Here is a 24,723-nt window from a genome sequence, read left to right as displayed (position 1 = left end):
TTGTGGCTACAGGAAACTTCCATCTCCAGCAGCAGTTTCAGTGATAAAGCCTGGAGGATATTATTAATAACAATAATAACAGAACAGCAGGAGTCTTTTCATTTTCAAATAATTTTATGGACAGTAACTAACTGTTCTCCTGCATGGCAAAGGTGGGAAAACTGAGGCAGGACACGGTGCTCCCTCTCAGAGCCAAGGCAGCCTCTCTGGCTCATACCATTCTGGGGCAGCAAACCTCATGGGTCGCTCATGGGCTGTGCAGAAGGTACCCAGGTGTCAGCACCTGCCCTGGAAGCAATTCCTGCCTGAGCCCATCCTCTCATTTGGCTGCTCTGCAATTCCCAGCCACAAAGCAGCCCGAGCCTGCTGGTGTTGGCAGCCCTGGCTTATGAGCACCTCTGACCACAGATGACCCCATGTTATGAGAGAAAATCAGGGCTTGATCCAGACAGGAGGGACCAACAAACACCGTCCAGGCAGGGAGCAGTGTCTGGGCAGGAGCTGGCTCCCAGCCAGCCATGGAGAGGTGAGAGAGGCTGCTGCCTCACAGCAGTCCTGGGCTGAGCGTGCCCCAAATGGGGAATTTATTGAGGCCAGTTGCTAATGCCCATCTAATATTTCAATTATTGCTTTCCCAAGCGATAACAGGGTATGTGTGATTTACATATTTCTGTCACAACCTGCTGTCCCCAGAGGGGTGCCAGGAGACGCTGTCCTTGCTGCCATACGTGAGGCACTCTCTCACACACCCCACAAGTCTCCCGAGCCCAGATCTCCCTTGAGGGGAGAGGGACAGTGACAGTGGCAGGAGCACCGTGGCCCGGCAGATGCCGGGCACATGAGGGGCACCAGGAAGGAGCAGATATGGAAGGGGTTTTGAGGTAGCTGTGTTTGCTCACAGCATGTGTGTTTGGGTATTTTTTCCCCAAACCGAAGTTGCCCAACCCAACAACCCCCGCGGGCAGGTGAAGGTGCCCCACTCTAGACCCCGCCCTTCCCAGGGGGTCTCTGGGTGCTGCGGGGGATGATCAGCGCCCGGTGTGCGGCAGCACCTGGTGGGGATGTAGGGATGAGGGGACCCGGGACACCCCCAGCCGCGCAAGGGGGGTCGTGGGAGGTGGGCGCTGCAGGGCTGCACACGGAGGGTCCCCGTCTCTGGGGACAACCCTTCCGCCCGTGCTGCCGGCGGGGAACCCCCCCCGGGCTGTGTCCCGGTGCCGTGCCGGGCCGTGCCGGTGCTCGGCGCTGCCGTGCACCGAGGGAGGGGCGGACGAAGGGATTGGCCGCTCCGAACCGAGACCCGGCCCCGCCGGGCGGCTGCTGCCCGTGACACTCGCCCGCCCGCGCCTCCCGGGGCGGCCGGTGCTGCCCGCGGCTCCGGGACCATGGACCGGCTCAGTGGTAAGAGGGGACGGGACGGGACGAGAAGGGAAGGGACGGGACGAGCATCCCCTTTCCCGGGAGCACGGCGCGGAGGAGAGAAGGGTTTCCCATCCCAGTTCCAGGCATCCCATCCCAACCAAGCGGGTGCGTCTCACCGGCTCCATGTGGGACCCTGCTCCCAGGGTGCCTTTACCCCTTACCAGTCCTGCGGCAGAGCCAGTTGGGGCACAAACTGGTGCCAGTTTCCCTTTACTGGTCAGATGGGTAAAAAGCCATCAGCCTGCAAGGAAGTCTATAGGGTGTAAGCACTTGTTAGGGGAAATTGTGGTCGTAGAAAGGGGGAAATTGTGGTCGTAGAAAGGGAGGTGACATTTTGAGATAGAGCTGATCAGATTTAGAGGGTTTCCTTATCTGGGGAAGATACCAGTGGTCTCATAAAGCCACGGAAGGCCTGATCCCCACCCTGTTGGGAAGTGGCTGCGTTCCCACATGTGTGTGATTCCTGCCTGCAGCTTGTGGCATCGGGCTCACGTAGCTGTTAGGCTTTGATCTGGGATATGTATAAACCTGCCAGGGGCTTTGGGCCAACTTTGTAGAGAAGGTCCTGGCTTTCTGCTAGGGCTGGCAGGTCCCTGCAGGGAGCGGAGGAAAACTTTCAGGGGGCTTGCTGTTTGCTGCCGCTGAGCAGGGGCCTGGGGCTGCAGAGGAGGAGCAGGTGGTGACATGATGTAGTGTGGGGGTCCTGGCCCTTGACCTGTCCTTGGAGGTGCTACGGAAGCACCAGCCAAAAACGATAACAGGGAGGCCAGGGGCCTCAATCTGGCTCTGCAGGCTGGGACCACGCTGAAATCCCAGGGGAGTTCAGGCACTGCTGTGTCTGCAGCTGTGGGTCAGCACCAGAGAGACCCAAGGGTCAAGAGTTCCCCTTCCCGATGTAAAAGGATGGGGTGGCGTTTCCGCAGTGGAAACACAGTTATGAGGAGTGTGAGACTTGTGGAAACACAGCTCATGGTGCTCGGAGAGCAGTGTCAGTGCCCTGCAGCCTGGGAGGGGACAGGGCTGGTGACAGGGACAGCCTTCCTCCACCTTCCCCTGTGGTTGCAGCTCGCCCTGCCTGCCAGCCTGGGTGCCTTTGCCAGCTCTGAAGGAGGGTGCTGTTGCAGGAGGAGTGTTGTCAAATGACATGTGATGCCAGAGGTGCAGGGGTGCAGGGTCCCAGAGTACATCACCAATGGGAGAGCAGAGGGTCTTGGCTTCCCTATTCTCCTGCTGTGCAAGCTGATGGGAGGTTACCCCACTTGCATCACAGTCCACCCCAAAAATCAATCTTGGGACCTCGTGGCAAAAGATGCCCAGCATACTGTGGAAGCATGATGTCTGGGCATGGTTTGGCCTCTCCACAGGTTGGCCTTGCCAGGAACAGCCTCTCTGCTGTTTCATCCCCCTCACTGGTGCCTGGTATGGTAGCAGCAGCAGCGCCTGCCTGCTTTGTTTTGAGTGCTTGTGATGAATTGCTGTTGGCACCTGGATGGCTCTTTGCTAATGTAAACCTCCTCCAGACCCTCCTGCTTGTCATCCAGAGCCACTGGATCCCTCTGGTGGGCTGTGACATATGGAGGGAAAGCAGAGGGTTCTCTCCAGGCTTCCTTTCCTAGTACAAAGGGTGGTGAGTCTGGTGGTGGGCAGGAGCTCTGTGCTCCATTCCCAGCTGTCTGGCAGCCCCTTTCTTCACCTGGAACTCTGCTCAGGCCCTGGTATCCTGACTTTATGATCTGCCAGCTTCTGGTTGGTGTATCTTGACTTTATGATCTGCCAGCTTCTTCAGTACTTTCCATGTGCCAGCTGAGCCTGCTGCCTTCCCCAGCAGGCTGGGCAGCACCCAATGCAAGGCTCAGCTCTACACCAGTGGCTAACTGGGGGAAATGGTGCTGTGGGCTGTTGGGGGAGTTGTTTCAGGTTGTGCTGATGGAGAACACAGCTCACAGTGTGTGATTTGGGAGGTAATCTGTGCCAGAGCCTCTGCTCTAACAGGCTTGTGCTCACACATGGCTTCTCCTCATTAGTGCCTCTTCCATGACCTTTTGTGCCACCAGAATTTAGGTCCTGCACCAAACTTATCTGGGGTCTAAATCCAGCAAAGCCGGTGGAGATGTGTCAGGGATAAACTTGGCTCCAGCTTGCCCACAGGAATGGGGAGGTTGCAGGACTGGTGGGAGGGAGCCCGGATCATTCCTGACCTGCCTCCTCAAGCTGGCAGCAGGAATCCCGCCGGCCCCGCGCCGGTGGAAGGGGAGCGGAGTGGGTGAGAAACACTGACCGGGCCAGCTGTTAGCGAGCCAGGCAAGTGCCGAGCTCTCCTCCGCATTGCAGCCATTCCTTCCGCTGGAAACTCAGCTGCCCGGGGCCACCGCCTGTTTATAGCCTGGCAGCGCGTGGGGAAGGGGCTGAGCCCCCCTCGGGCTGCCCCTTCCCCTTAGTGCTGGGCGAAGTGGGGTGGGAGGGTGGCCCCGGGGATGCTGATGCGAGTGGAACTGGGAAGCGCTGGAGTTGTTTGCCCCTCTGGTTCTTCCAGTATCCTTTGTGCAGCCTTGGTTTAACCAGGAAATAGGTCTCGCTGGAGGTACTGGATCCCTGCTGAAGCCAACCTGGCTGCTCTGGAGGGGCACAGACCTGCCTGCCCTGCACGGGCGCCTGCTGCAGAGGAGCTGCTGGAGAGGGGAAGGAGGCTGCTGAGGGAGTAGTGTCCTCCATCCAGGAGCCCTGGGGACTGTCCTATCTGCCTGGGCTGTCTGGAAAACCTGCCTCTTTCCCGCGTTTGCTCTTGACCTGGAAATGCTGTTTTCCGGAGCAAATGTGCTGAGCTGCGAGGCTGACGTGCCCTTTGCTACGGAGCAGAACTGAGCTCCGATGTGCCTGCAGCTGGCAGGAGGTTCTTATCCCTGCCCAGGAAAACTTTGTTTAAGGTTTTGAAGAAGTTGTCTCATCCCAAACAGTGGGAAGCCTTCTCAGAGGAGGACAGAGAGAGAACACAGGGTTTGACCCAAGATGTGCCTGTTTTTCAGCAGCCAAATAACTTGCTGGGGACAGAAGATAACAGCAGAGTGGAGGCTTGAAGTGGTTTCTGGCATCCCAGACTTATGTCCTAACCCCTTAACCCTTCCCTACTACCTAGTCTGGCACAGCTAAAGCTCTCTCCTGAGGAACACACATCTCCTGCATATAAGGAACCTTAAAATTGATGGCGTAACTCTCCATCCTGTAAAATATCTATTAAATATCACTCTTTCAGGGCAGCAGCAGGACAATTGTGTTGGAAATCTCCCAAGGAGCTCAGCATAGTCTCTGCCAGCTCTGCACAAACAAGGAGCTGGCACCCCTGCCAGGGCACCCACGAGGTGAAGAGAGCAGGGAGGGCACCCTGGCAGCCAGCAGCAGCCTGTCATCACCCTAAGGCACTAAAAGCAGTGGCATTTGGGGAGCTCAGGTCCCTGTGTGGATGCTGGGTTGACGATCTGCAGCCTCTGCAGTGGGAAAGGATGAAAATAACCTCTTTGGGCCTCCCCCCACGGCATGGCTGCTGCAGCCCCTTCCCTTTCTGCTGCTGATATGCCTCCCATCGCATCAAAGCCGGCTCTTTGGCAGGCAAGGGAAAACACTGACATTTCGTAACAGTTTGGAACAAAAACAGAGCTTTGCTGCAAGGGGTTTCCATGCTCAAAATACTTTTTTTTTTTTTTTTTGAAGTGGGTTTCATGTGCATGTGATCCTGGAAGTGATAAGGGGGAGCTCTGGGCAACGCTGGTATGCTCTGATCACTGGCAATTAGTAGGAGATGTGAAAGGAGCAGTTTGAAGAATGGCTTTGGCTTTCTTCTGGGGTTTTTTGAACATTAAACCCACCCAACTTTGTGAGAGGGGAACAGCCCCATTTTGGCTCCTTGTCCGGTGTATTCAAGTGCCCATTTTATGTGGTCCAAAGTTTTGGGAAACACTTTGGGAATCCAAGGTTGTGAAGGACAGAGTCAGGAACAGAAGTTATGTAGCAACAGGTTTGATAGCTGGCTGTGTGTCCTGGAGTTACAAACAGGTATGGGTGAACCAGTCCCAGCACTGGTGGAGCCATCGGCAACGACCAGAGCAGTCAGTCTCACTTTCCCCTGTGCTCAAGCTCGTCAGCATTCCCGCCGGGATAAACCGGCTTTCCTGCCCCTCCAGCCCTGCCCCGCAGGGGTTAAGCGGGTAGGAAGTGCTGTCGGATGGTGGCCTTGCTGCTGCACCTGATGCTCCCGGCGGAGCTTGGCAAGGGAAGGAAACGGAAGGGCTGTTCTCGGCTGAGAAAATACGCTTATCCTGCTCTCTGAGGGTCCTCCGGAGCAGCACGGCCCTGGCCCCCAAACAGTGACACCCTCTGCTGTGCCCTGCCTGCCCCTGCCTGGGAACATTGGGACAGGGCTGAGGTGGCCACTGAGAGGGTCCCAATCCCCATGCCATGCAGGGAGGACTCGTGCCCAGCACAGCTCCAGAACTTCTGGGCATTTTTGAGGTCAGGGCAGGGATGCCAACATCGGGGGCTGAGTGCTGGACGTATATCTTCCTCCTCCCAGGTCCCCAGAGATATTTCCCCCACAGGAAGTCTATGGTTTCTCCTCCCACCACCTCTGAAAATAAGTGTCCATATCATGCAATGCTGTTGAAAGCATTTGGGAAAGTGGAGGTGGATGATGATTGATCCACCAGCTCCTTTCTGCAAATCCCACACCTGGCCTGCCCATCAAGCTGCTTGGTGAGGGTCCTGGACCCTCCTCTCCTTCTGAGGGTCCAGCCACAACCTCCTCATGCGACTCTTCCTCCTAGGAAGATGTGTCAGCCCTGTTGGCCTTCCTGTGTCTCACTCCCACAGGTCGGGTATTGCATCCGAGGCATTTTGGATCTTGGCTTTGGGGAAGAGGGATGTATGGGACACAAAGAGGTGTCTTTTGGGATGCAGAAATCTTTCCATCGTCACCAGAGGGGCTGAGGTGCCCATTTTGGAGATATGGGGGCTGGATCTGGCCCTGGGTAGTGGCATGGCCATACCTGCCTGGGTGCAGGGCAGTGGGAAGGACATGCCGGCATCAGCCCCAGGGTGCTGAGTCACAGGGTTTCCCACCACGATGCCTACAACCAGCTGTAATTCCAGCTGTCCTGGAGGCTCAGGTTTGGTGGAGACCAAGGACTACACAGAGGTGAGGTCCCCACAGCTCTGAGACAGCCACAGGCAAGAAGGTGTGACCCAGGGAGGCTTCCCAGTCCTCTGCCTGCTATGGAGGATGGTCAGGGGGGTGGGCAAATGGTTGTGGCACCCGTCCCAGGGCCTCTCCCAGTGTTGGAGGGGAGCCCAGGCCAACCTGCTGCTCCTTGCACTGCGGAGTTTGTTTGGAAAAGGCCGACACCAAAATTTTGGTTGGAGAAAACACAGTTTATTCTGGGTTCTGAGTAATCCTAACATCTCTCCTTTGCCTGAAGCTTGTTTTTTATACATTACTCAGCAGGTCTTGCCCCTGCCTGACTATTCCTTTAAAGGGCATCTCAAACCTTTCTTTTTCATTCATTATTTAAATGTGTTTTCCAGCCAGGAGCCTCCGAGGTCTGCTCCCAGGCTGGCTGGGTGAGCGTCCTGCCATGTGCCTGCTGAGCCTGGCACCGAGTTTTGAAAGGTAGTCTGGAGGTACTGAATCTGGTCTATGTGAATTTGCACAGCTGATTGTGTTGAGCTGTGGCTAGAAACAGCTTGTACCTGGGGTTGGGAGCCCCCCAGGGCTCAGGGGTCTGGGGCAGAGCAGGCAGAGGGAGGAAGCTGCCCGTGCCCTGCCTATGGACACAGCAGGGTCACTCCAAGATATCTCACTTGGTGCTTTTATTTGCTCAACGTCTTGCAGTGCTCAGCAGTAAGAAGGGGGCCACCCAGAAACCACCCACTCCTCCCCTGGGGTGGGGGCAGCTGCAGCCTCTTCGGGTCAGTGGGATAAAGTTTGCTTTTGGTGAGCTAAAGCAAACAGCCACTGACTTCTCCAGGAGGCAGAGAAACGGCTGACAAGCTGGGGGAACAGCCCCTGGAGAAGGGGTCCTGCTACAGCACAGGGCACTGGGGGTCATTACCTGCCTGGGTTTCAGGAGATGCTTGTGGGTAATTTAATCAGCCTGTTAATTATTACCTGCACCACTTGTGAAGCAACTGTGAGGAAGGACATACACTGCAGCCCAACAAGGATTTCTCCCAGCAGCGATTCCATGCAGAGAGCCTCAGTCCCTCTGACATCCCACGGCTGTGCTGGTGAGTCACTGCCCAAGGACTGGGGTGCCAAGTGGAGTGTGCAGGGTGAGGTGCTGCTGCTGAGGGGGAGATTTTCCTCTCACAGCCATGCTCTGAGTGTGGGCATCACCAGGAGAGCCTGGACTCATCCTGGGGGTCCAGTTGCAGTCCACAACCCTCCCCTTGGGACATCCTGCAAGGGGTGTGCTGCTGGGCTGGGTGGGAAGGGAACTGCCAGGATCCCCTTGTTTTTCAGTCTCTTCATTAATCCAGTTACATAGAGAAGAGGCTTGTCGGGCCCCACAGAGTGAGTGATGGTTCCTGCAGTGTGTGAGCTGGCAGGGGCATGAATGCAGGTGATAATCTTTGCCCTTTGCAAGCTCTGTCAGCCTGTAATTACATTTCCCTCTATTCAGGACTCCTGTTTCCTAGTTTAAGACTCTGGAGGGTGTGAAACTGTCTCTACTCCAGGAAAAAGTGCACTCAAATGGGGATGTTTGAAGTCTTCCTTCTGTATCCAATTCCCTTGTGCCTGGCTGGGTGCTCTGGGCAGAGCCACAGCTCTCCTTGCTCTTCTCCCTCTTTTGGGAGGTGGTGAGGAATCTGAGAAACCCCTCTGCACAGAGGGCCAGGGAAGCAGAAGGGCTTGGGAAGAGCCTGGCTGAGAGGGCAGCTCTGCCACTTGGTCCGGGCTGGACTTGCTGCTCGTCTGGTCTCTGCTGGGGTGAGCAAGCAGCTGGAGCGAGGCCATGAGATAAGGGTTTGTGCATGGCTATTTATACTGGGGAGGTGAGCTGCTGCTGGCAAAGGCACTGGGACTGCTGAAAGCAACTAAACTGGTGCCACTGGAGCTGTGCTGGGAAAGGAATACCCCCCAAGCTGCTGTCAGTGCTGAGGAGTGCATCTGGAGCAGATGGGGCCACCAATGAAGGAGGCTCTGGAGGCACAGCCAGGCCACCCCTTGTGCTGTCTAACCTCTCTGGTTGCTCATCCACCCCTCTCCCAGGACTAGAGTGGGATGGAGGGGCCCTGAAAACCCTGTGTAAGGAGAGAATCCAGCACGCAATTGCACAGGGAGGCAGAGCTGGCAGGAGACCTTCTGCCCCCTCGAGCAAGCAGGTTTCATGTTCATCTCCCAGGACTGATTTTCCAAGGTTATCAGCTAAGGGTATGAGTTACTGTGAGGTCACGATGACGAGGTCCCCAGGAGATGTGTGTTGCCTGCTGCAGCCTGGGGGGGTGTGGGGGGTCCCCCACCCATGGCAGGGAAGGGAGTGGGGAGGCAGCAAGGAGGTGCTGAGAGTTTGGGGAACAAAATTTGAGCTTGCCTTGTGCTCCACAATGCTCAGGGATGCTGTGGCACCCAAGCTGAGACCTGCTGGGGGAGCAGGGATGGCTGTCAGAATCCAGGGAGTTATCACAGCAAGGGGTGGGAAGAGGCACCAGCTGGGGCAGTTGGAGAGCCAGGGAGGGTGGAGGGCTCCTGGCCTTGCAGGAGCCAGTCCCAAGTGCTCAGCTCATGCTGACATTGTCGGATGCCGAGTCGGAGGCACTCCCCCCATCCGCCCCACTCAAGGGGCCCTTGTTTCCAGGGAGGAGATGATTCATGTGCACAGAGTGGCCCCTGAGCAAATCTTCCACTGTTACAGGATGTTGCCAGAGCTCAAGTGTGATCATTAATGGTTGGCTTTTCCCTAAAACCCCTCCGGCCAAGTTGTTCCATAGCAGCACAGACTGGGAGGAGGAGGTACTTTCCAGGCTGCTGTTCCTGGCCCCAGCAGCCCATCCCAGTCTGCCCCACACCCAGCAGGTGATGGCTGGCAGGGAAGCAGAGATGGATGGTGAGGGTGCCCTGCTCAGCCCTGCCATCTCCAGGGGCTGAATGCTGCCCCTCTTCTGCCCACTAGGCAGGGCACTCCTGTACACACCAGAGGAGCAGTGGCCACAGGAAGGGTGCAGGCAGTGCTCTGTCCTCCTGTCTCCTGCACAAAGGAACAATTCTGGGAGCACCATGACGCCCCCACCAAGGCACTTCCTCGCTGGCTGTGCACCTGCCTCCTCCCTGTTGGAAAGAAAACCTCCTTGGGAATGGGAATGGGAACAGGAAGTGCCCTGAGAGCTCAGCAAAATGCTCAGGAGGCCATGGGCTTCCTCAGAGAGCAGCAGTAGAGGACAGCTGGTTCTGCAGGGATGGGAAGTTGCACGTTGGGGCTGGAGGGGGCTGTCAGCACCCACTTTGGGCAACACCCCCCTGGTGATGCCCGTGCTGGGGCAGGCAGTGAGACATGGAGGCGTGTCCTGGCATTGGGTGTCTCTTGCAGGTGACTCAACATCAGCCCTTGGAGAGGTCAGCGTGGTTTGTGTGCTACAAACAGCTCCTTTGGCAGCGCTGGGTCTGTTTGTCCCACAGGGACCTCCTGCAGGGCTCTTCCTGGGGCGTCAGTGGGTGCTGGGACAGACCCTTCCTCAGCCCACACCCCACCTATTTATGGCATCCCAGGAGCTATAAACATTTGTTTACTGCTGGTGGCAGCTGTAAGGAGCCCTGTGCAGGCAGGCAGAGCGTCCCAGGGCCCTGCCTATGCCAACAGGAAGGATTTATTTGTGCTTGGTTTTTATTTTAGCTACAAACAATGGCTGTTACTCCCAGCATCCGATTTCCCCCCAGGCCTCCTCAACCCCAGCCATCACCTGGTGTGGGAGGAAGCCTGGCCAGGAGCAGGTCCCTGTGCACCTCCCACTGCATTACAGTGGTGTGATTCAGCATCTCCTCCAGCATCTCCCCTCCCCGGGGTTTTCTCAGGCTGCAGACTGGCTTTTCTTGGGATGAAAATTCCATGTGATTGTCTTATCTCTCCCCCTGCAAAAGCTGAGTCTGTACACCAGGAAACTCCTGCTTTGGCTTGGCTGGAGACTCTTCCTCCTCTTCCTCTTCCTCCTCTCTGCAGGTTGCTGGACCAAGACCTAATTTTTGCTTCTGTGATGGAGCAGAGGCCAGGGAGGGGGTGACAGGCTCTGCAGCTGCAGGCTATGTCCAAACCCTTATCTCTGTGCTGTGAAAACAGGTCCCTGAGGAGGGGGAGCACTTGTGGAGTCTAAAAATAGAGCTGACCTGGGTGCAGGGTGGAGAGAGGTGGTGGGATGATGGACGGGATGCAGCTCCTCTGCCAGCACTGTGCTTGGTGCTGCTTCTAGGGCAGGATTTAGCAGCAGAGGAAATAGTGTCCCATTGTCCTAAATGGAAGCAGTGTCCTAGTGCTGGTCCCCTGGCTCACCCTGTCCCAGCAAAGCTGCCCTGGGTCCCCCCAGCCCATCCAGCCCTCTTAGCTGATGTTAAAGCCATCTGCTGCCATGGCTCCTGGCCTTCCCAGGCTCAGAGATCTCATGGGCATCTCCCCGTTCTGGCAGTGGGACAGGCTGCAAACGTGGAGAGGATTGGGTTTCTGGGAGGGCAGGCTCCTCCAGGAGACATCCTGACATGGCTATGTCCAAAGCCTGAGTGCAGAGAAGCGGTGTGATCCCACATGATTTCAGCTGAAAAGAAACCCCAGCAGAAAGCAGCAGGTGGGAGCCATTTGTCAGCACCAGAGGCAGGCGCGGGGCCGGAGGTGTCCCCAGGCTCAGGGGGCGGGGGACACGAGGTCCCTTTTCGGCCGTGTCACCTGCTCAGCGCCTGTGGCTGATCGGGTATCCGACCGCCTCCTCCTCCAGGAGCCCTTTGATGTCCCGCTGCCACCTCTGTCCCCACGCTCAGAGCCCCCAAGGCCAGAGTTGTGCACTGACACCAGCGCCCACTCTCAGCTCAGGATCCAGGTCCCCTGCCCGCTGTGGCGTGGGCTCAGATGCCATTTGTGCAGGGTCTGTGCTCACTCCCACCAGCTATTGCAGGAATGATGTTCTGGTCCTTGCTTGCCAGGCTTGGGTTAGTCACATCATCCACTGCTGCACCCCTGGAGCAATCTCCCCTTGCTTCCTGCAGGCACCCCCTTGACCTTCTTTAGAGTGGAAGCCTAAAGAGCATAGGAAATTAATTCCTTCCCTCCCTCCACTCCCCCAGGCAGAGGCTCGGCTCAGCAGGCTGTGTGCCCTCCTGGGATCACAGGCCTCTTTGACTGCCCCCTCCCTCCCCCTTGTATTTTGGAGGATGTTTAACAAGGGAGACGGAGGGGACAGCTCAGCTGGGGGGAAACAAAGGCGCCTTCAGAGCTCACTCCACGCCTGCTGTGCTGCGTGTGCCCGGCTCAGTGTGGAGCTCAGAGCAGTGCTGGTGAGCTCACCCCCCTGCCATGCCGGGCCACAGGCCTGGCTTATCGGGCACCCTCGGCTCCTGTGTGCTGTGGGGTCTCCTCACCCCCCTCACAGCCTGCTTTGAGACTATTAATAGAAACCCGCCTGCCCTTCTGCCCCCGGCTGGCCCAGAGCCCTGACACAAGAGCTGGTGGCCGTGATGGCAGATGTCCTACATGTGGCAGGGGATGGGGATGATGGTGAACATCCCTGCCTGGGCTTTTGTGTGCAGTGGGAATGGAGATGCTGGTGATCATCCCTGCTGGGCTTCAGTGTGCTGTGTGAAGCCAAGGTAGGGAGTGTGCATGGCCCCCATCCCCTCTGTGGGAGCTCATGGCCAGGTGAGAGCCTGCTGAGCTGGGGCAGCAGGAAGATGGGTGACTCCCTAGATGTTGCAGGTGCTGGGTGGACAGGGGATATATTGCTTTTTATCCCAGCTGCTTCCTTACTGGTCCCCTGCCTCTCCAAGCCCTGCAGGGGAGGATGTCCCACCCAGCCTAGAGACCACCACTGCATCGTTGAGCAGGAGCCTGCTCCCATCCTGCCTGTGCAGCACTCTGCAAACCTCCCAGGGAAGATCTGCCCCTTTTCCCTCCCTTCCTACCTCTGCACAGGGGCCATGGGAGCTGGGTCCTCACCCTTGTACATTAAGCACAAAGCTCTCACATAGAATAGGTCCCTACCATGGGAGGTGTGTGCTGGAGAGGGCCAGTGAGCAGAGCATCAGCAGGACCTGGGTCTTGTGGCTGCCTGTCAGCTGTGGGATGTTATTCCAGCTCAAGGAGCTGGAGTCCCACTTCTCGTGGTTGCCCTCTCCTTCCCCACAGTCTGGGGGATGCTTACAGCTCCCCAGGCTTGCTTGTTCCTCCTGAAGCTTGGGAGGCTACCTGTCCTGGATTGGCCTGCCCTTGGGAGATGGGCACTGGCAAGGCTGCTCTGGCCAAAAGGGCTGAGGCTGCTGTTTAGCTTGGCACTGGGGAGGGAGGAGGAAGCAGAAGGTCTGTGGAGATAGAAGCTGGGGAGGCAGGAAGAGACTTGTGAGGCACATCCTGCCTCCCATCCCGGGAAGGTGACAATTTGGGGCTGGACATACTGTCTCCTTACCTGGGGGCTCATCTTGGCTGGGCACTGATCCACCTCAACCCATTCATGCTGGGCTCCTCTTCAGCCAAAACCCTTTGAATCACTAGTTGGTTTTACTTCACTGTCCCTGCTTTGGGCAGCAATGCCAGACTCGCTCCATACTCCTTATATGAGTATGGGGAATCCCATCAGCAACACAGCATCCTCGCCTTCCCCTGGGGAATATACCCCATGCCAGCCCTCTCTGCTGCCCATCTCTGCTCTGCCAAGGCCCTTCTGCTGGCAGAGCCTGGAGGGGAGTGGTGGGGACAGGTACAGCCCAGGCAGGGTGTCTCCAATGCTCTGTGCTTCTGGGGCACATGCTCTCCCCTCCCTGCAAGCCATCCCCATAAGTCAGCACATCCGAGCTGCCTCTGTGGTGATCCCTGGCCTCTCCTCGTGTCCCTGGAGACCCAAATCCAGCTGTGTGCCACCTCAGCTGTGCTGTGAGGACTTTCAGTTGCTGCTAAGAAGGGATCCTGCACTGGAAGAAACTGCAGCTCCTTTTTCTGCCCTCTGTAGCCTCCAGAGCTCCAGGTTTGCTCGTGTCCCTGGGCTTGGCCTCCCCAGTTCAGGCCATCTCAGGTGCTGGATCCTGCTGGAGCTGCCCTGGAGGCCAATGGAGCTGTGTGGGTGTGTGATCCTGGGTAGAACAGAGGCTTGGCTTTGGATCCAGCTCAGTTTTGTCTTATCCTGCTTGGAGGAGATAAGGTACAGGAAAAGACCTGGGATGAGGATGTTGATGCACGTGCAGAAATGAGGGTGTGGGAGCTCATGAGTGATTTGGAGTCCAGAGCTTGCCTTGTTAAATCCTTTCCATCCTTGGCCAACATATTTTCCCAAAGCTGTTGGTCAGCTGCTGCCATCACTGTAAATTTTGCCTTCAGTGATGAATTTTTTTTGTAGCCCTGCTCTGACATTGAAACATCCAAGTGTTTTTGGGAGCCTTGCCACATGGGTACCCTGAGCTGCAGTGTGCTTTTGCTTTGTAAAAACTGATGGTTTGAGCACAGCAGGGGAATACGAACATCCCCCAGCAGATGAGAGGTGGGGAGAACATCTCTGGGTGGCACTGCCAGTTGGCTCTGGAGATGTCACCTGGCTTTCCTTTCCTTCCTTTCCCTCTGTGACCTCCCAGCAAAGGGGCACCAGCAGCAACGATACATGGTGAGGAAGACAGGGGTGTAGTTTTATCTGCATGGAAAAAAATGTGTGCTAAGCCCTTTGACAGAGGTCCAGTAGCCTGTGGAGCTGGTGTTTCCATTCACAGACTGCATCCTGGAGTCTGCGTGCAGGTGGAAGAGCTTGTGCACGGAAAGAGCATGTGTGCACTTAACTGGGAAAAACCCTCATCCTGGTCATACTTCCGCCTTGTCTTAATGCCAGCACCCTGATATCCCTTTGTTGATGGGCTTTTTCCTGCTCTCCCCAGTGCTGGACCAGCTGCTGCCAGAGCTCAGCATCTTGCTCAAGCTGCTGGACCATGAGTACCTGAGTGCCACCACGCAGGAGCAGAAGCTGGCTGTCTCCACCATCCTGCAGAAGTTACAGCCACCTGCAGGTCTGTGTCCCTGTGCTGAGGTGCCCAGTGGCTGTTCCCAGGGGCAGGTCCTGACCACAACTGACCACAACTCCAGCAGGGCAGGGAAAATTTTCTTAAGGGGGGATGAGCCCAGCGCCTGCTCAGCACCCTCAGGGCACTTTGCTCCCTGCTTTCACTTCCCAGCTCCTCCGTGCCCCAGGAGCGGGGCCTGGCATCAGCCCTGCCGTGGCTGCAGGGGGGGCTGCTCCCTGCAGAAACACTGCTCTGCAGGGCTCTTTCTGCCACAGCTTCTGCTGAGCACAGGGGTTTCCTCGGGAAGGCCAGGAGGACTGTGCACGTGGGGCTTCACAGCCTTCCCCCCTTCCTGTTCTCCTGGAGGAGCAGCAGCATCCCTGGGGGCTCCTCCACTCCCTGGGTGCCTGCACTGGAGGAGTGCCCGTGGCCTGTGTCCTTGGGCTGGTGTTTGTGGGGAGGAGGGTGCCAGTGCTTGCCCTGGCCACCCTGCCTGCCCCGGGCTCAGAGCATCCCCCTTGTTTCCAGGGAAGGATGTGGACTACATGTATGTCAACACAGCATCCCTGAGCAATGGCACCAGCTTCGTGGAGTCTCTCTTTGAGGAGTTTGGTACGTGTGGCTGACCCGGAGTGATGCCCTGGGGGGTCATGGTGGGTGGATGTAGTGCTGGTCCTGGGGTTCCTCTCGAAGTCCCTTCCCTCCAGGAAAGAAGAGTGAAAGCTGCATCCTTGTATCCAGGGTGGGCATCATCATCCCAGGCTCTTGCTCCCACTCCCATCTAGCTGTCTAGGGGCTGACCACAGGGAACCCATGCACCAGCTGTGTTTACCAGTGATGCCTATCTCCCAGCACCTTCCCAGTGAAAGGCCATGGGTGATTGCCTTGGGGAACCCTGGAGGGCATGGCTGGGGAGGCCAGCTCTGTTCTCCTGCTCCCTTCACCCTCTCCATTTGCCCTGGGCAGACTGTAACCTGCAGGACCTCCAGGACATGCAGGAGGAGGAGGGGGATGCCAGCGATGGTGTTGGCCTGGAGCTGTCAAGGAGCCAGACAGCAAAAACTGTAAGTCTCTGGGTGCCCACCTGCAAGGTCTGCTCTTCACCTGCATGGGGACGTGGTGGTGGCCAGGGCTGGGATTCATGACCCTCTCCACTGCCTGGATAATGCCGGTGGTGTTTCTGCCGTAGGTTCCTGTGGATCCTGCTCCACCACTGCCCACCACTCCCCCACCTGAGGATTACTACGAGGAAGCCCTTCCCCTGGGTCCCGGCAAGGCCCCTGAGTACATCACCTCCCGCAGTAAGTTCTGCTCCGTGCTGAGGCAGCAGGAGGGTAGGGGAAGCCCCACAAGCTGCCTACTGCATCCCCACACCTGCCTGCCTCCTTGGAAAACCAGGCAGCCCTTAGTGGGCTTGACAGCTCATCTTGGGGAAGGAATTGTCACTGCTCCCACCAGCATCGCTCCTGTCCCACTCCCTTCCCATCCCACTGCTCTGTTATTGCAAGGAATTGTTTGCTTCAGCTCCACTGGGAATGGGGTGGTGGGGAGACGTCAGACCCACGGGGGACTGAGATGACCTGGGAGGGTGTGCTTGGCTCTGCCCCAGCTCACAGGCTCACTGCTTGGAGCATCGATGATGGGAAACCAGTGTAACAGCCCCAGCTCCCTCTGCTTCCTCTGCAGACAGCTCCAGCCCCCCCAACTCCATCGAGGATGGCTATTACGAGGATGCAGACAGCAACTACCCCGTCACCAGGATAAATGGGGAGCAAAAAAATTCCTGTAGGTATCTGGGTGCCCTCGACAGGGAGGGGAGAGCTTTGACAAATGCAGCCCTGAGGTGGGGCTTGAGCACTGGTGGGGTTGAGGCTGAAGACTCACTCACATGTTAGAGACTGCTGGGCAAAAAGCAAGGAGCGTGAAGTGCTGTTTGTCACACAGGCCAGAGCCCTCGTGCTCATGCAATCGGTGCTGTGTCTGTCACCAGCTCTGGGAGGGATGTCCCTGCCTGTGCAGCTCTTGTGCCCTGCGTGAGGAGCCTCTGCCATGGCAGAGGAGGGTTGGGGAAGGACAGCTCAGTTCCTCCGTGCCCTGCGTGGGAGGTGTGGAGCAGAAGGCCCATGTCAGACTCCATTGCAAGTAGAAGTTTAATCCAGGCTTTCAAAGTCTGAGCCTCTGAAAGAAATAAGCCAGCCAAGGGGTCTGGGTAGACGCACCTGGGACTGGCGCTTGGCCCACGAGCATCCTGCCAAGATTCAAGGGGAAATGGAGATGTCTGGGGCCAAACGCTGCTGTTTCCAGAAGTTGACATGGAATCCATCTATTCTAGCACCCAGCCCAGGCTCTGTGCTGGAGTCCACCGAATGCAGGGAGCCCTGGCAGTGTGCTGGCAGTGCCCTGGCAGTGAGGGTGCCTGGCAGGCAGGGTCCCAGAGTGCCTTTTGGGGTGACTCCCCTGTTTCCTTCCAGACAATGACTCGGATGCCATGAGCAGCTCTTACGAGTCGTATGACGAGGAGGAGGAGGAGGGGAAGAGCCAGCAGCTGACACACCAGTGGCCATCAGAGGAAGCCTCCATGAACCTGGTGAAGGATTGCAGGATTTGTGCTTTCCTGTTGCGCAAGAAGCGCTTCGGACAGTGGGCCAAGCAACTCACCATCATACGGGACAGCAAACTGCTGGTGAGCCTGAGCTGGTGGGGGACAGAAACCCCCTAGGTGGGTTATGGCAGTGGTTGGACTGAAGAAAAATAGCACTTTCCAAGCCAAGATCCTTGCCCAAGGCTGCCACTGCCCTGCAGCACATGCAGCGGGCTGCCCTCAGTTCCCTTGGAGGGCTCACAGTTTTGGGACACCATGGAGTGGGAAGGCACCCTGCAGGCCTCCACCACTGAGGCTGTTGCATAGCCTGAGCCACCTTCATCTGCGCCACCTGTGAGGGACCAGGAGGGACCCCCAGCATGACAGCCAGACAGACAGGTTTTAGCTGAGCCCTGTTCTGAGCTGAGCAGTTCTCCTTGCTTCCCCTAGTGCTACAAAAGCTCCAAGGACCGGCAGCCACATGTGGAGGTGCCCCTGGGCACCTGCAATGTCATTTACGTCCCCAAGGACGGGCGGCGCAAGAAGCACGAGCTGCGGTTCTCGCTGCCGGGGGCCGAGGCGCTGGTGCTGGCTGTGCAGAGCAAGGAGCAGGCTGAGGAGTGGCTGAAGGTACCACGGCTGCCCCCTGCTTCTCCCCAGGGGCCACTGACTCCCCTTGGCATCCTCCCTGGCTGAAGTGGGGAGGGGGTTTCCCTGGGAAAGGTCTTGCCCCCCTGGAATGGGAAGGGGGCTTTGCTCCTGTGTCTTATCGGCTGGAGGGGCTGACCAGCTGCTTCCCAGGGCCTGGGCGTCTCCAGAACTGATAGCCCCCGCGGGTGGGGATGTTTGCTCTCCCCCTCCTCTTCCCTGTGGCCCTTTCCTGCCTTTGTTCAGGGGCGGGAAGCGGGGGCTGCGGGGAGGGGGCCGCGGGTGGGAAAGGAGCCTCTAAGCACACCACAAATCCAACTGTTACCCCAAATGTGAGAGAACAGGGTTATTTTACACAGCCGGGACAAGCCACACTGTGTCTGCCTGTAAAACAAGGGGCTCTCTAAGTGTCCTGTGCTGGCAGAATGACTCCGGTTTGGGACCCAAGTCTCTCACCTCTGACATTTCCAAAATCCCTGACAAAATCCACAAAACTGGTTGCAGTTTTGAAGGGGCCAAAGTGTGTGCAATCCCACAGGCAAGCCAGGCTTGTACCCTGAGCAGGGCTCTCTGCCCTGTACGGTGGAGATCAGGATCTAACCCCACAGTTCAGCCTGGCTCTGGCAGTGAAGGAGTTGAGCCAGGGAGGGCAGCCCTGGCTCTCGGGTCCATTTTTAATGACTGCTGGAGCTGTCTCTGCAGGTGATAAAGGAAGCCAGCAGCCCTGCAGCAGGCGGGATGGAAGCCCCCACCTCCCCAGTGATGCCGTGCAAGATGGACCTGGATAAGGTGATGGTTTCTAAGGGCCCTACCAAGATGTTTCGCGGGGCTGCTGCAGCCAAGCCTGGGGAACACAGGGCTGGGGGAGCCCCGAACTCCTGGGGCTGCACAAGGAGCACTTCCCATTCTCACAGCAACTCTGTGGGGCTTCCCATGCTGGGGAAAGGGGGGCAAGAAGGGGGCTTGGGGATATCTCAGCCCTGTGCAGGGAGATGAAAGGCTAACAGTGGCCGTTGCTGGGGTCTGCACAGGGGGCACAGCTGACAGGGTTCTGCTCCATTCCCCCCACAGCGGCTGTCCCAGGAGAAGCACACCTCGGACTCGGACAGCGCGGCCATGGGTGACACCAGCTCCCCGGCAGCCCGCAGGGAGCACAGCGAGCACGGTACAGCCCCCACCCAGCCGGGGGCACCACAGCTGGGAGCACCCTCTCCAGTGAGGGGGGAGGCCAGGACATGCACCAGGGGCACACAGCTACCCTGTCCTTTCCTTCCAGGGAAAGGCAAAAAGAGCGGCTTGGCTGACCTGAAGGGCTCGATGAGCCGAGCAGCAGGGAAAAAGATCACCAGGATCATCAGCTTCTCCAAGAAGAAGCCTTCTGCTGAGGACACACAGACCTCCTCCACTGAGGAGGACATCCCCTGCTGTGGTTCGTGTGGGCCAGGGACAAAGATGGGGCTCGGGTCAGGTGGGAGTGGGGAGTGACATCCTCCCCCGCATGGCTGTAGGGGGTAAGAGGGTAGTGGGGTAGGAACAAGTCACCAGTCTGCTGGAGGGCTGTGACAGTACCACAGGCTGTGAAATGCTGCCCAGTCCTGCTGTGCAAATTCCTGTGGTGAGTGGGGAAGGGGTGAGTGGTCACCCATGTCCCGGAGAGCAGGCTTGTGGGACTGTTGGTACCGAGCTGGCACCTCACCTGGGCTCAGGGTGTCCCAGCTGGTTCTCTGTGGGGAAACTGAGGCACAGAAGGACTGAATGAGAAGGGAGCCATGCTGTAATCTCTGGGCAGCTATGTCTCATTAAAGCCTGCCTGAGGTCCAGCCGAGCAGGCACTGATACCCTTCCCTCCCCCTGCCACTCTCAGGCTACCTCAGTGTCCTGGTTAACCAGTGCTGGAAGGAGCGCTGGTGTCGCCTCAAGGGCAACACCCTCTACTTCCACAAGGACCGCACCGACCTACGGACCCACGTGAACGCCATCGTGCTGCGGGGCTGCGAGGTGGTCCCTGGGCTGGGCCCCAAACATCCCTTCGCCTTCCGCATCCTGCGCAACGGGCAGGAGGTGACAGCGCTGGAGGTGAGTGACAGCAGGGTGGGCAGGGTGTGCCAGGCCCGTGAGGAGGGGAGTGCCAAGCTGGGGGAGCATCCCTTGTGATGATCAACACTCCCATGTAAGCACTGCCTTGTTTTCCCCCGTCCTGTATGTTAAAGAATCTCAGGGTATCATTTAGGTGAGCTCAGAGCAGCCACGCAGGTACTTGCAGGCTGGAGCAGGGAGGAGGCTGGCAGGGCTGAAGCAGGCAGGTTGCAGGGGCTGGCTGGGGGTTTGGGATTCCTGCATATGCCTGTGGGCTTTCTCTTGAACCCTCCCAAGTGTTGCACATACTCTTTGCGTGTGGAGGCTGACTCGTGCACAGCAAGGCTTTTTGTCAGGAGGCAGGAGAGAGGGCAAGAGTCTGGGAGCTGGGGATGCACCCCAACCCTTTCTCTCTCTTGCAGGCAAGCTGCTCCGAAGACCTGGGTCGCTGGCTGGGTCTTCTCTTGGTGGAGACAGGCTCCAAGACAGCACCAGAGGCCTTGCACTATGACTACGTGGATGTGGAGACGATTGCCAACATAGTGACAGCTGTGAGGCACTCCTACCTGTAAGGCTGTCCTCCTGCTGTGCCTGGGGCTGAGTGTTGGGCTGGGGATAGCGATCCTTAGCCCTGTGGGCTCCCTAGAAAGAGGACAGGCTGGAATGTGGTTTGTGCTGTCATCTTGGGGACACACAATGTCCCAGGGGTTGTTTCCCTTGGGTGGTTTCCCCTTGGGCAGGATGGAAAGCAGAAAGTCTTTCATCAAAGCTGATGAAGGACTTGGGATGGGATGGGTAGGGTAGGGTAGAGTGCTCACGAATGAAGCTGGGAGAGAAATGCAGGAATCCCTCTGAGATAGAAGGGCTACCTGAAGGGCTGGCAAGGACATCCTGGAAAGGAAGACCTCATCCCTCCTTCTGCAGGTGGGCCAGCTCCTCCCAGGATCACCAGCCAGACTCCTCCCGTGTGGTGTATGATGACGTCCCGTATGAGAAGGTTCAGGTGAGCACGACTTCATGTCTCTCCCTCTCCCACTGCTGAAAGTGTCCTAGGGAGCCTCGGCCAGGCTGTGATGGCCCCATGGGTCTTTCAGCACGCTCTCCCTCCTGTCTCCACACAGGCTGAGGAGGAGCCAGGGCGGCCAGCGGGAGCCCAGGTGAAGCGCCACGCCTCCTCCTGCAGCGAGAAGTCACGGCGGGTGGACCCACAAGTGAAAGTGAAGAGGCACGCCTCGAGTGAGTGGAGTCCTCACCCACAAACCTCCCAGGGGGGCCCTGGCTGGTGTGGGAGGGGGCTGTTTCCCAGAGGGGTCTGCAGCCAAGTTGGGGCCAGCTGACCCCAGCACACTGGTGATGGGTTTTGCCGTGCCAGCTCAGCTGGACTGTGGATGGCACTGGTGCATTCGGGGTCACAGCCCTCACTATGGGCTCCCCTTGTGCATGCAGGTGCCAACCAGTACAGGTATGGGAAGAACCGGGCTGAGGAGGATGCCCGGCGATTCCTGACAGAGAAGGAGAAACTGGAGAAGGAGAAGGCATCGATCCGCAGCGAGCTGATGTTGCTGCGGAAAGAGAAGCGAGAGCTGCGGGAAGCCATGAAGGGCAGCACGGGTAGGTTGGTGCCGCCCGAGCACTGCGGCTGCTCGAAGGTGCTCGGGCACAGTGGGGAGGTGCAGAGCTGGGGTGGCACGGGGACACTGGGCTGGCGGTGACTATGTGGCTGTGAGCCGGGCTGGCTGCAGCACACTGCTGGGCTGGCAGCCCCATCTAGTGTCCCCATCCAGGAGGATGGGTGGATTCTCCATCCCCGTAGCCTCATCCCCAGGCCAAGGCACTGAGCTGCGTGCGTTGTCCCAGCAGGGACAAAGCTGCAGGAGCTGGAGCAGCGAGTGGCCGCACTGGAGGAGCAGTGCCGGCAGAAGGAGGAGCGCCGCGTCGACCTGGAGCTCAAGCTGACTGAAGTAAAGGAGCAGCTGAAGCAGTCGCTGGCAGGAGGGCCGGCCCTGGGGCTGGCCGTGACCACCAAGGCTGAGAATGGGGTATGCATCCCTTTTTCCCTCTCTATCACGGCTCCAACTTCCACTACCAACAGCGTGTCAGGGGAGCAGCACTTGGGGAAGAGGGGATATCCCTGTGGCTGTGTCCCATTGTGGACAGAAGTGTGTCAGCTAGGTTTGGCCACAGCAGTTTTGACCTCATGACAGTCTGTGCTTTTTTATTTATCTGGTTGTCCTTGCTTTCTGGGTCTCTTAAACCCTTCTTCTTCTTGCTCCCTCCTTTCCACAGGAAGCTACAAACAAGCCAAACGGGAGCCCCCCTGAGCACTTGGTCCCTGTTAACTGTGCAGCTGAGCTGAGGAAGAGAAGTCCCTCCATCATCCCTGCCAACAAGGGAAACGTGCTGCGGAAGGCCAAGGTCCTGCTTTACTCTCCCTCTTCTCCCTGGCCCCACGGGAATTCTCAGCCTTTGTCCCATCCCCCTTGCTTTGAGGACTGGGAGTGCTCCCTACCCCAAAGCTGCCAGGGTCCCCTGTAGGCAGGCTGACTCAGTACAGCACACTCACTGCTGGCATGGGCCCGGATTGCAGGGAAATTTGGGAGGTTGCAGGGCTGGGTGAGCACTGGGAAAGCATTGCTTCTAAAATGCCCAGGGCAGCAGCAGCAACCCCAGCACTGGAAAATGCTGGGATGGTCTAAAGCCCCCAGCAGGGAGACATGACTTTGAAGGGCTCTGTGTTTCCTTCTCCAGCAATGCCTCCTCATCCCCTGCTTTTATTTTATCTTTCTCTGCAGGAATGGGAAAAGAAGCAGACTTAAGCCAGCCTGCCAAGCCCCTGATGGACACTGGAGCTCAAGGAGGAGCTACAAGCCCCCTTTCTCCAAGACACTGGGAGGGTGCTGGGAAGGCATGGTGGGAAGAGACATTCTCCCAGACCCCACCACTGTGGACCGTCTGCCTCGTGGGCAACACTACAAACCAGGGAATAGAGGGCGGGAGTGGGATTTGGGAGGTGGGTGGGGAAAGGGAGAGTCCCTTGTGGATCAGGGTCACATACTACTGGGAAACCCATCTCTGGGGAGAGCCTGCCCCAGGGCCAGGAGTTCGACATAAGGTGTGTGTGCCCATGGTGGTGCATAAGGAAGGAGGGGAGAGCCTGGGAGCTGGCAGGTGGCACTGCCCAGCAGGCTCTCTGATTTATCAGGATCAGCATGTGTCCAGGCTAACACTTTCCAAAGCAACCACGGACTCATTGGGGATTTTTAGCTCCCTTAGTGTTGGGATTCATGAGCTGCTCAGGACCAGACACTTTAGAGATGCTGATCATTCACCCTGCTCACTGCTCCCAGCTCTGCAGGGTCTCATCTCAGGGTTCCTCATGTCTCGAGCTTGCTGTGCCTCAACCAAGTGCCTTCGTCCAATATTTCCTTCTTGTCTTCCAGGCAGTAAAGGCGAGGGCGTGCTGCCTTCCCTTGGGAATGAAGGAAGCTCAAGTGTCAGCATTTGAAAGCAAATTAACAGTGGACACCTCTCACCCTTGCTAAACAGCTTAGAAGTGCTGCAAAGGGCTGAGGCTGGAGGCAGCCCTGCTCTCTGCCCTAGTCCTGTGGCTTTCAGGGGAGTGGGAAGGGAGCAGGGCTCTGTCCTGGCCAACAGTGCATTCACACTATTGCTGCCGCAGTCAGACACAGGTTGCCAAGGCATGTGGTCAAAATGGAGCGATGGGAAGTTTAAAAAAAAAAAACAAAACCACAGAAGTGCTATCAAACGGAGGGATTGGAACAGAACAGAGAAATAGAAGGTCATTCAGCACAGGCAGAAACAAGGGACAGGAATGAAAAGGAAAGGCCCAGGCTTTTGCGCTGGGAACAAGGGAGTCGGACCATCACCCACTCATGCTATCACTGCCACAATTAACCTCTGGAGCTCGCTCTTTCAAAGCCCTGTGTTAGTAACTAGGTAAGCAGCTTTTAATAAAAACACTGGCACTGGCCACTGGTTCCTCTGGCTGAGGGAGCATGGCAGGAAAGCTACTCCTGCTCACAGGGAAACAGGCCAGGGTGGGTCTGGGGTGAGTCCAGCACTCCTGCGGCAGCTTGGATGGGCAGGTTGGGGGAATCTTGTACACAGGATTAGTGATTGCTGTTAGCTCAGAACCCTGTGCTCAGCTGCCTGCTACCACAGCCTATGAAAGCATACCAGAGAATCTCAGAGTGATCTGGGCTGGAAGAGACCTTGAAGACCATCTCATTCCACCCCTGCCATGGGCAGGGACACCTTCCACTAGACTAGGTTGCTCCAAGCCCTGTCCAACCTGGCCTTGAAGACTTCCAGGGACAGGGCAGCCACAGCTTCTCTGGGCAACCTGTGCCAGGACCTCACCACCCTCATAGGGAAGAATTCCTTCCCAGTATCCCATCCATCCCTGCTCTCTCAGTAGGAAGCCATTCCCCCTTGTCCTGTCACTCCAAGCCCTTGTAAAAAGTCCCCCCCCCATCGTCCATGGTGGCTCCCCGTGGGGTAGCCCCCAGTTGTGAGGCAGCCTTGGCCAAGGCTTTGGGGTTTGGTTAATGTTTATTCACCAGCAAGTGAGGACCACTCGCTGCCTCCTCCACCTCAGCTCGGCCTGGTCTAACCGAGCCTCTCGTAGTCCTTTACTGAAGAGGTGAAACCTGTCCCATTATCACCCCTTACACCGCGCAGCCAGTGGCGGGAGCCGCGTGTCCAGGGCCGGGGGGACCGGAGCTGTGTCTGGAGCCGAGCCCCGGGCTGCCGAAGCCGT

The 24,723-nt window shown here is 57.6% G+C and overlaps 1 protein-coding gene across 2 annotated transcripts; it reads left to right on the top strand.

Annotated features, from left to right (window-relative positions):
* The first annotated feature begins 1,302 nt into the window (after positions 1 to 1,302).
* AFAP1L1 (actin filament associated protein 1 like 1) lies at positions 1,303 to 23,933 on the top strand. 2 transcript variants are annotated; one of them, XM_064671732.1, is made up of 19 exons: positions 1,303 to 1,401; positions 14,516 to 14,644; positions 15,167 to 15,250; positions 15,605 to 15,702; positions 15,828 to 15,939; positions 16,325 to 16,423; positions 17,110 to 17,321; positions 17,670 to 17,849; positions 18,570 to 18,656; positions 18,939 to 19,032; positions 19,144 to 19,296; positions 19,732 to 19,943; positions 20,366 to 20,511; positions 20,868 to 20,946; positions 21,065 to 21,179; positions 21,390 to 21,554; positions 21,804 to 21,982; positions 22,230 to 22,358; positions 22,736 to 23,933. In XM_064671732.1, the coding sequence occupies exons 1-19, from the start codon at positions 1,386 to 1,388 to the stop codon at positions 22,757 to 22,759; spliced, it is 2,313 nt and encodes a 770-aa protein (XP_064527802.1). In that variant the 5' UTR covers positions 1,303 to 1,385; the 3' UTR covers positions 22,760 to 23,933. The 2 variants fall into 2 exon arrangements, with proteins under 2 accessions (XP_064527802.1, XP_064527801.1); XM_064671731.1 differs by having other exon boundaries at positions 21,801 to 21,982.
* Positions 23,934 to 24,723: the final 790 nt, after the last annotated feature.

This window comes from Pseudopipra pipra, chromosome 15 (assembly GCF_036250125.1).
Source record: "Pseudopipra pipra isolate bDixPip1 chromosome 15, bDixPip1.hap1, whole genome shotgun sequence".
Lineage (NCBI taxonomy): Eukaryota > Metazoa > Chordata > Aves > Passeriformes > Pipridae > Pseudopipra > Pseudopipra pipra.
The sequence above is the reverse complement of the archived record's forward strand: the minus strand, read 5'-3'. Positions and strand labels throughout refer to the sequence as shown.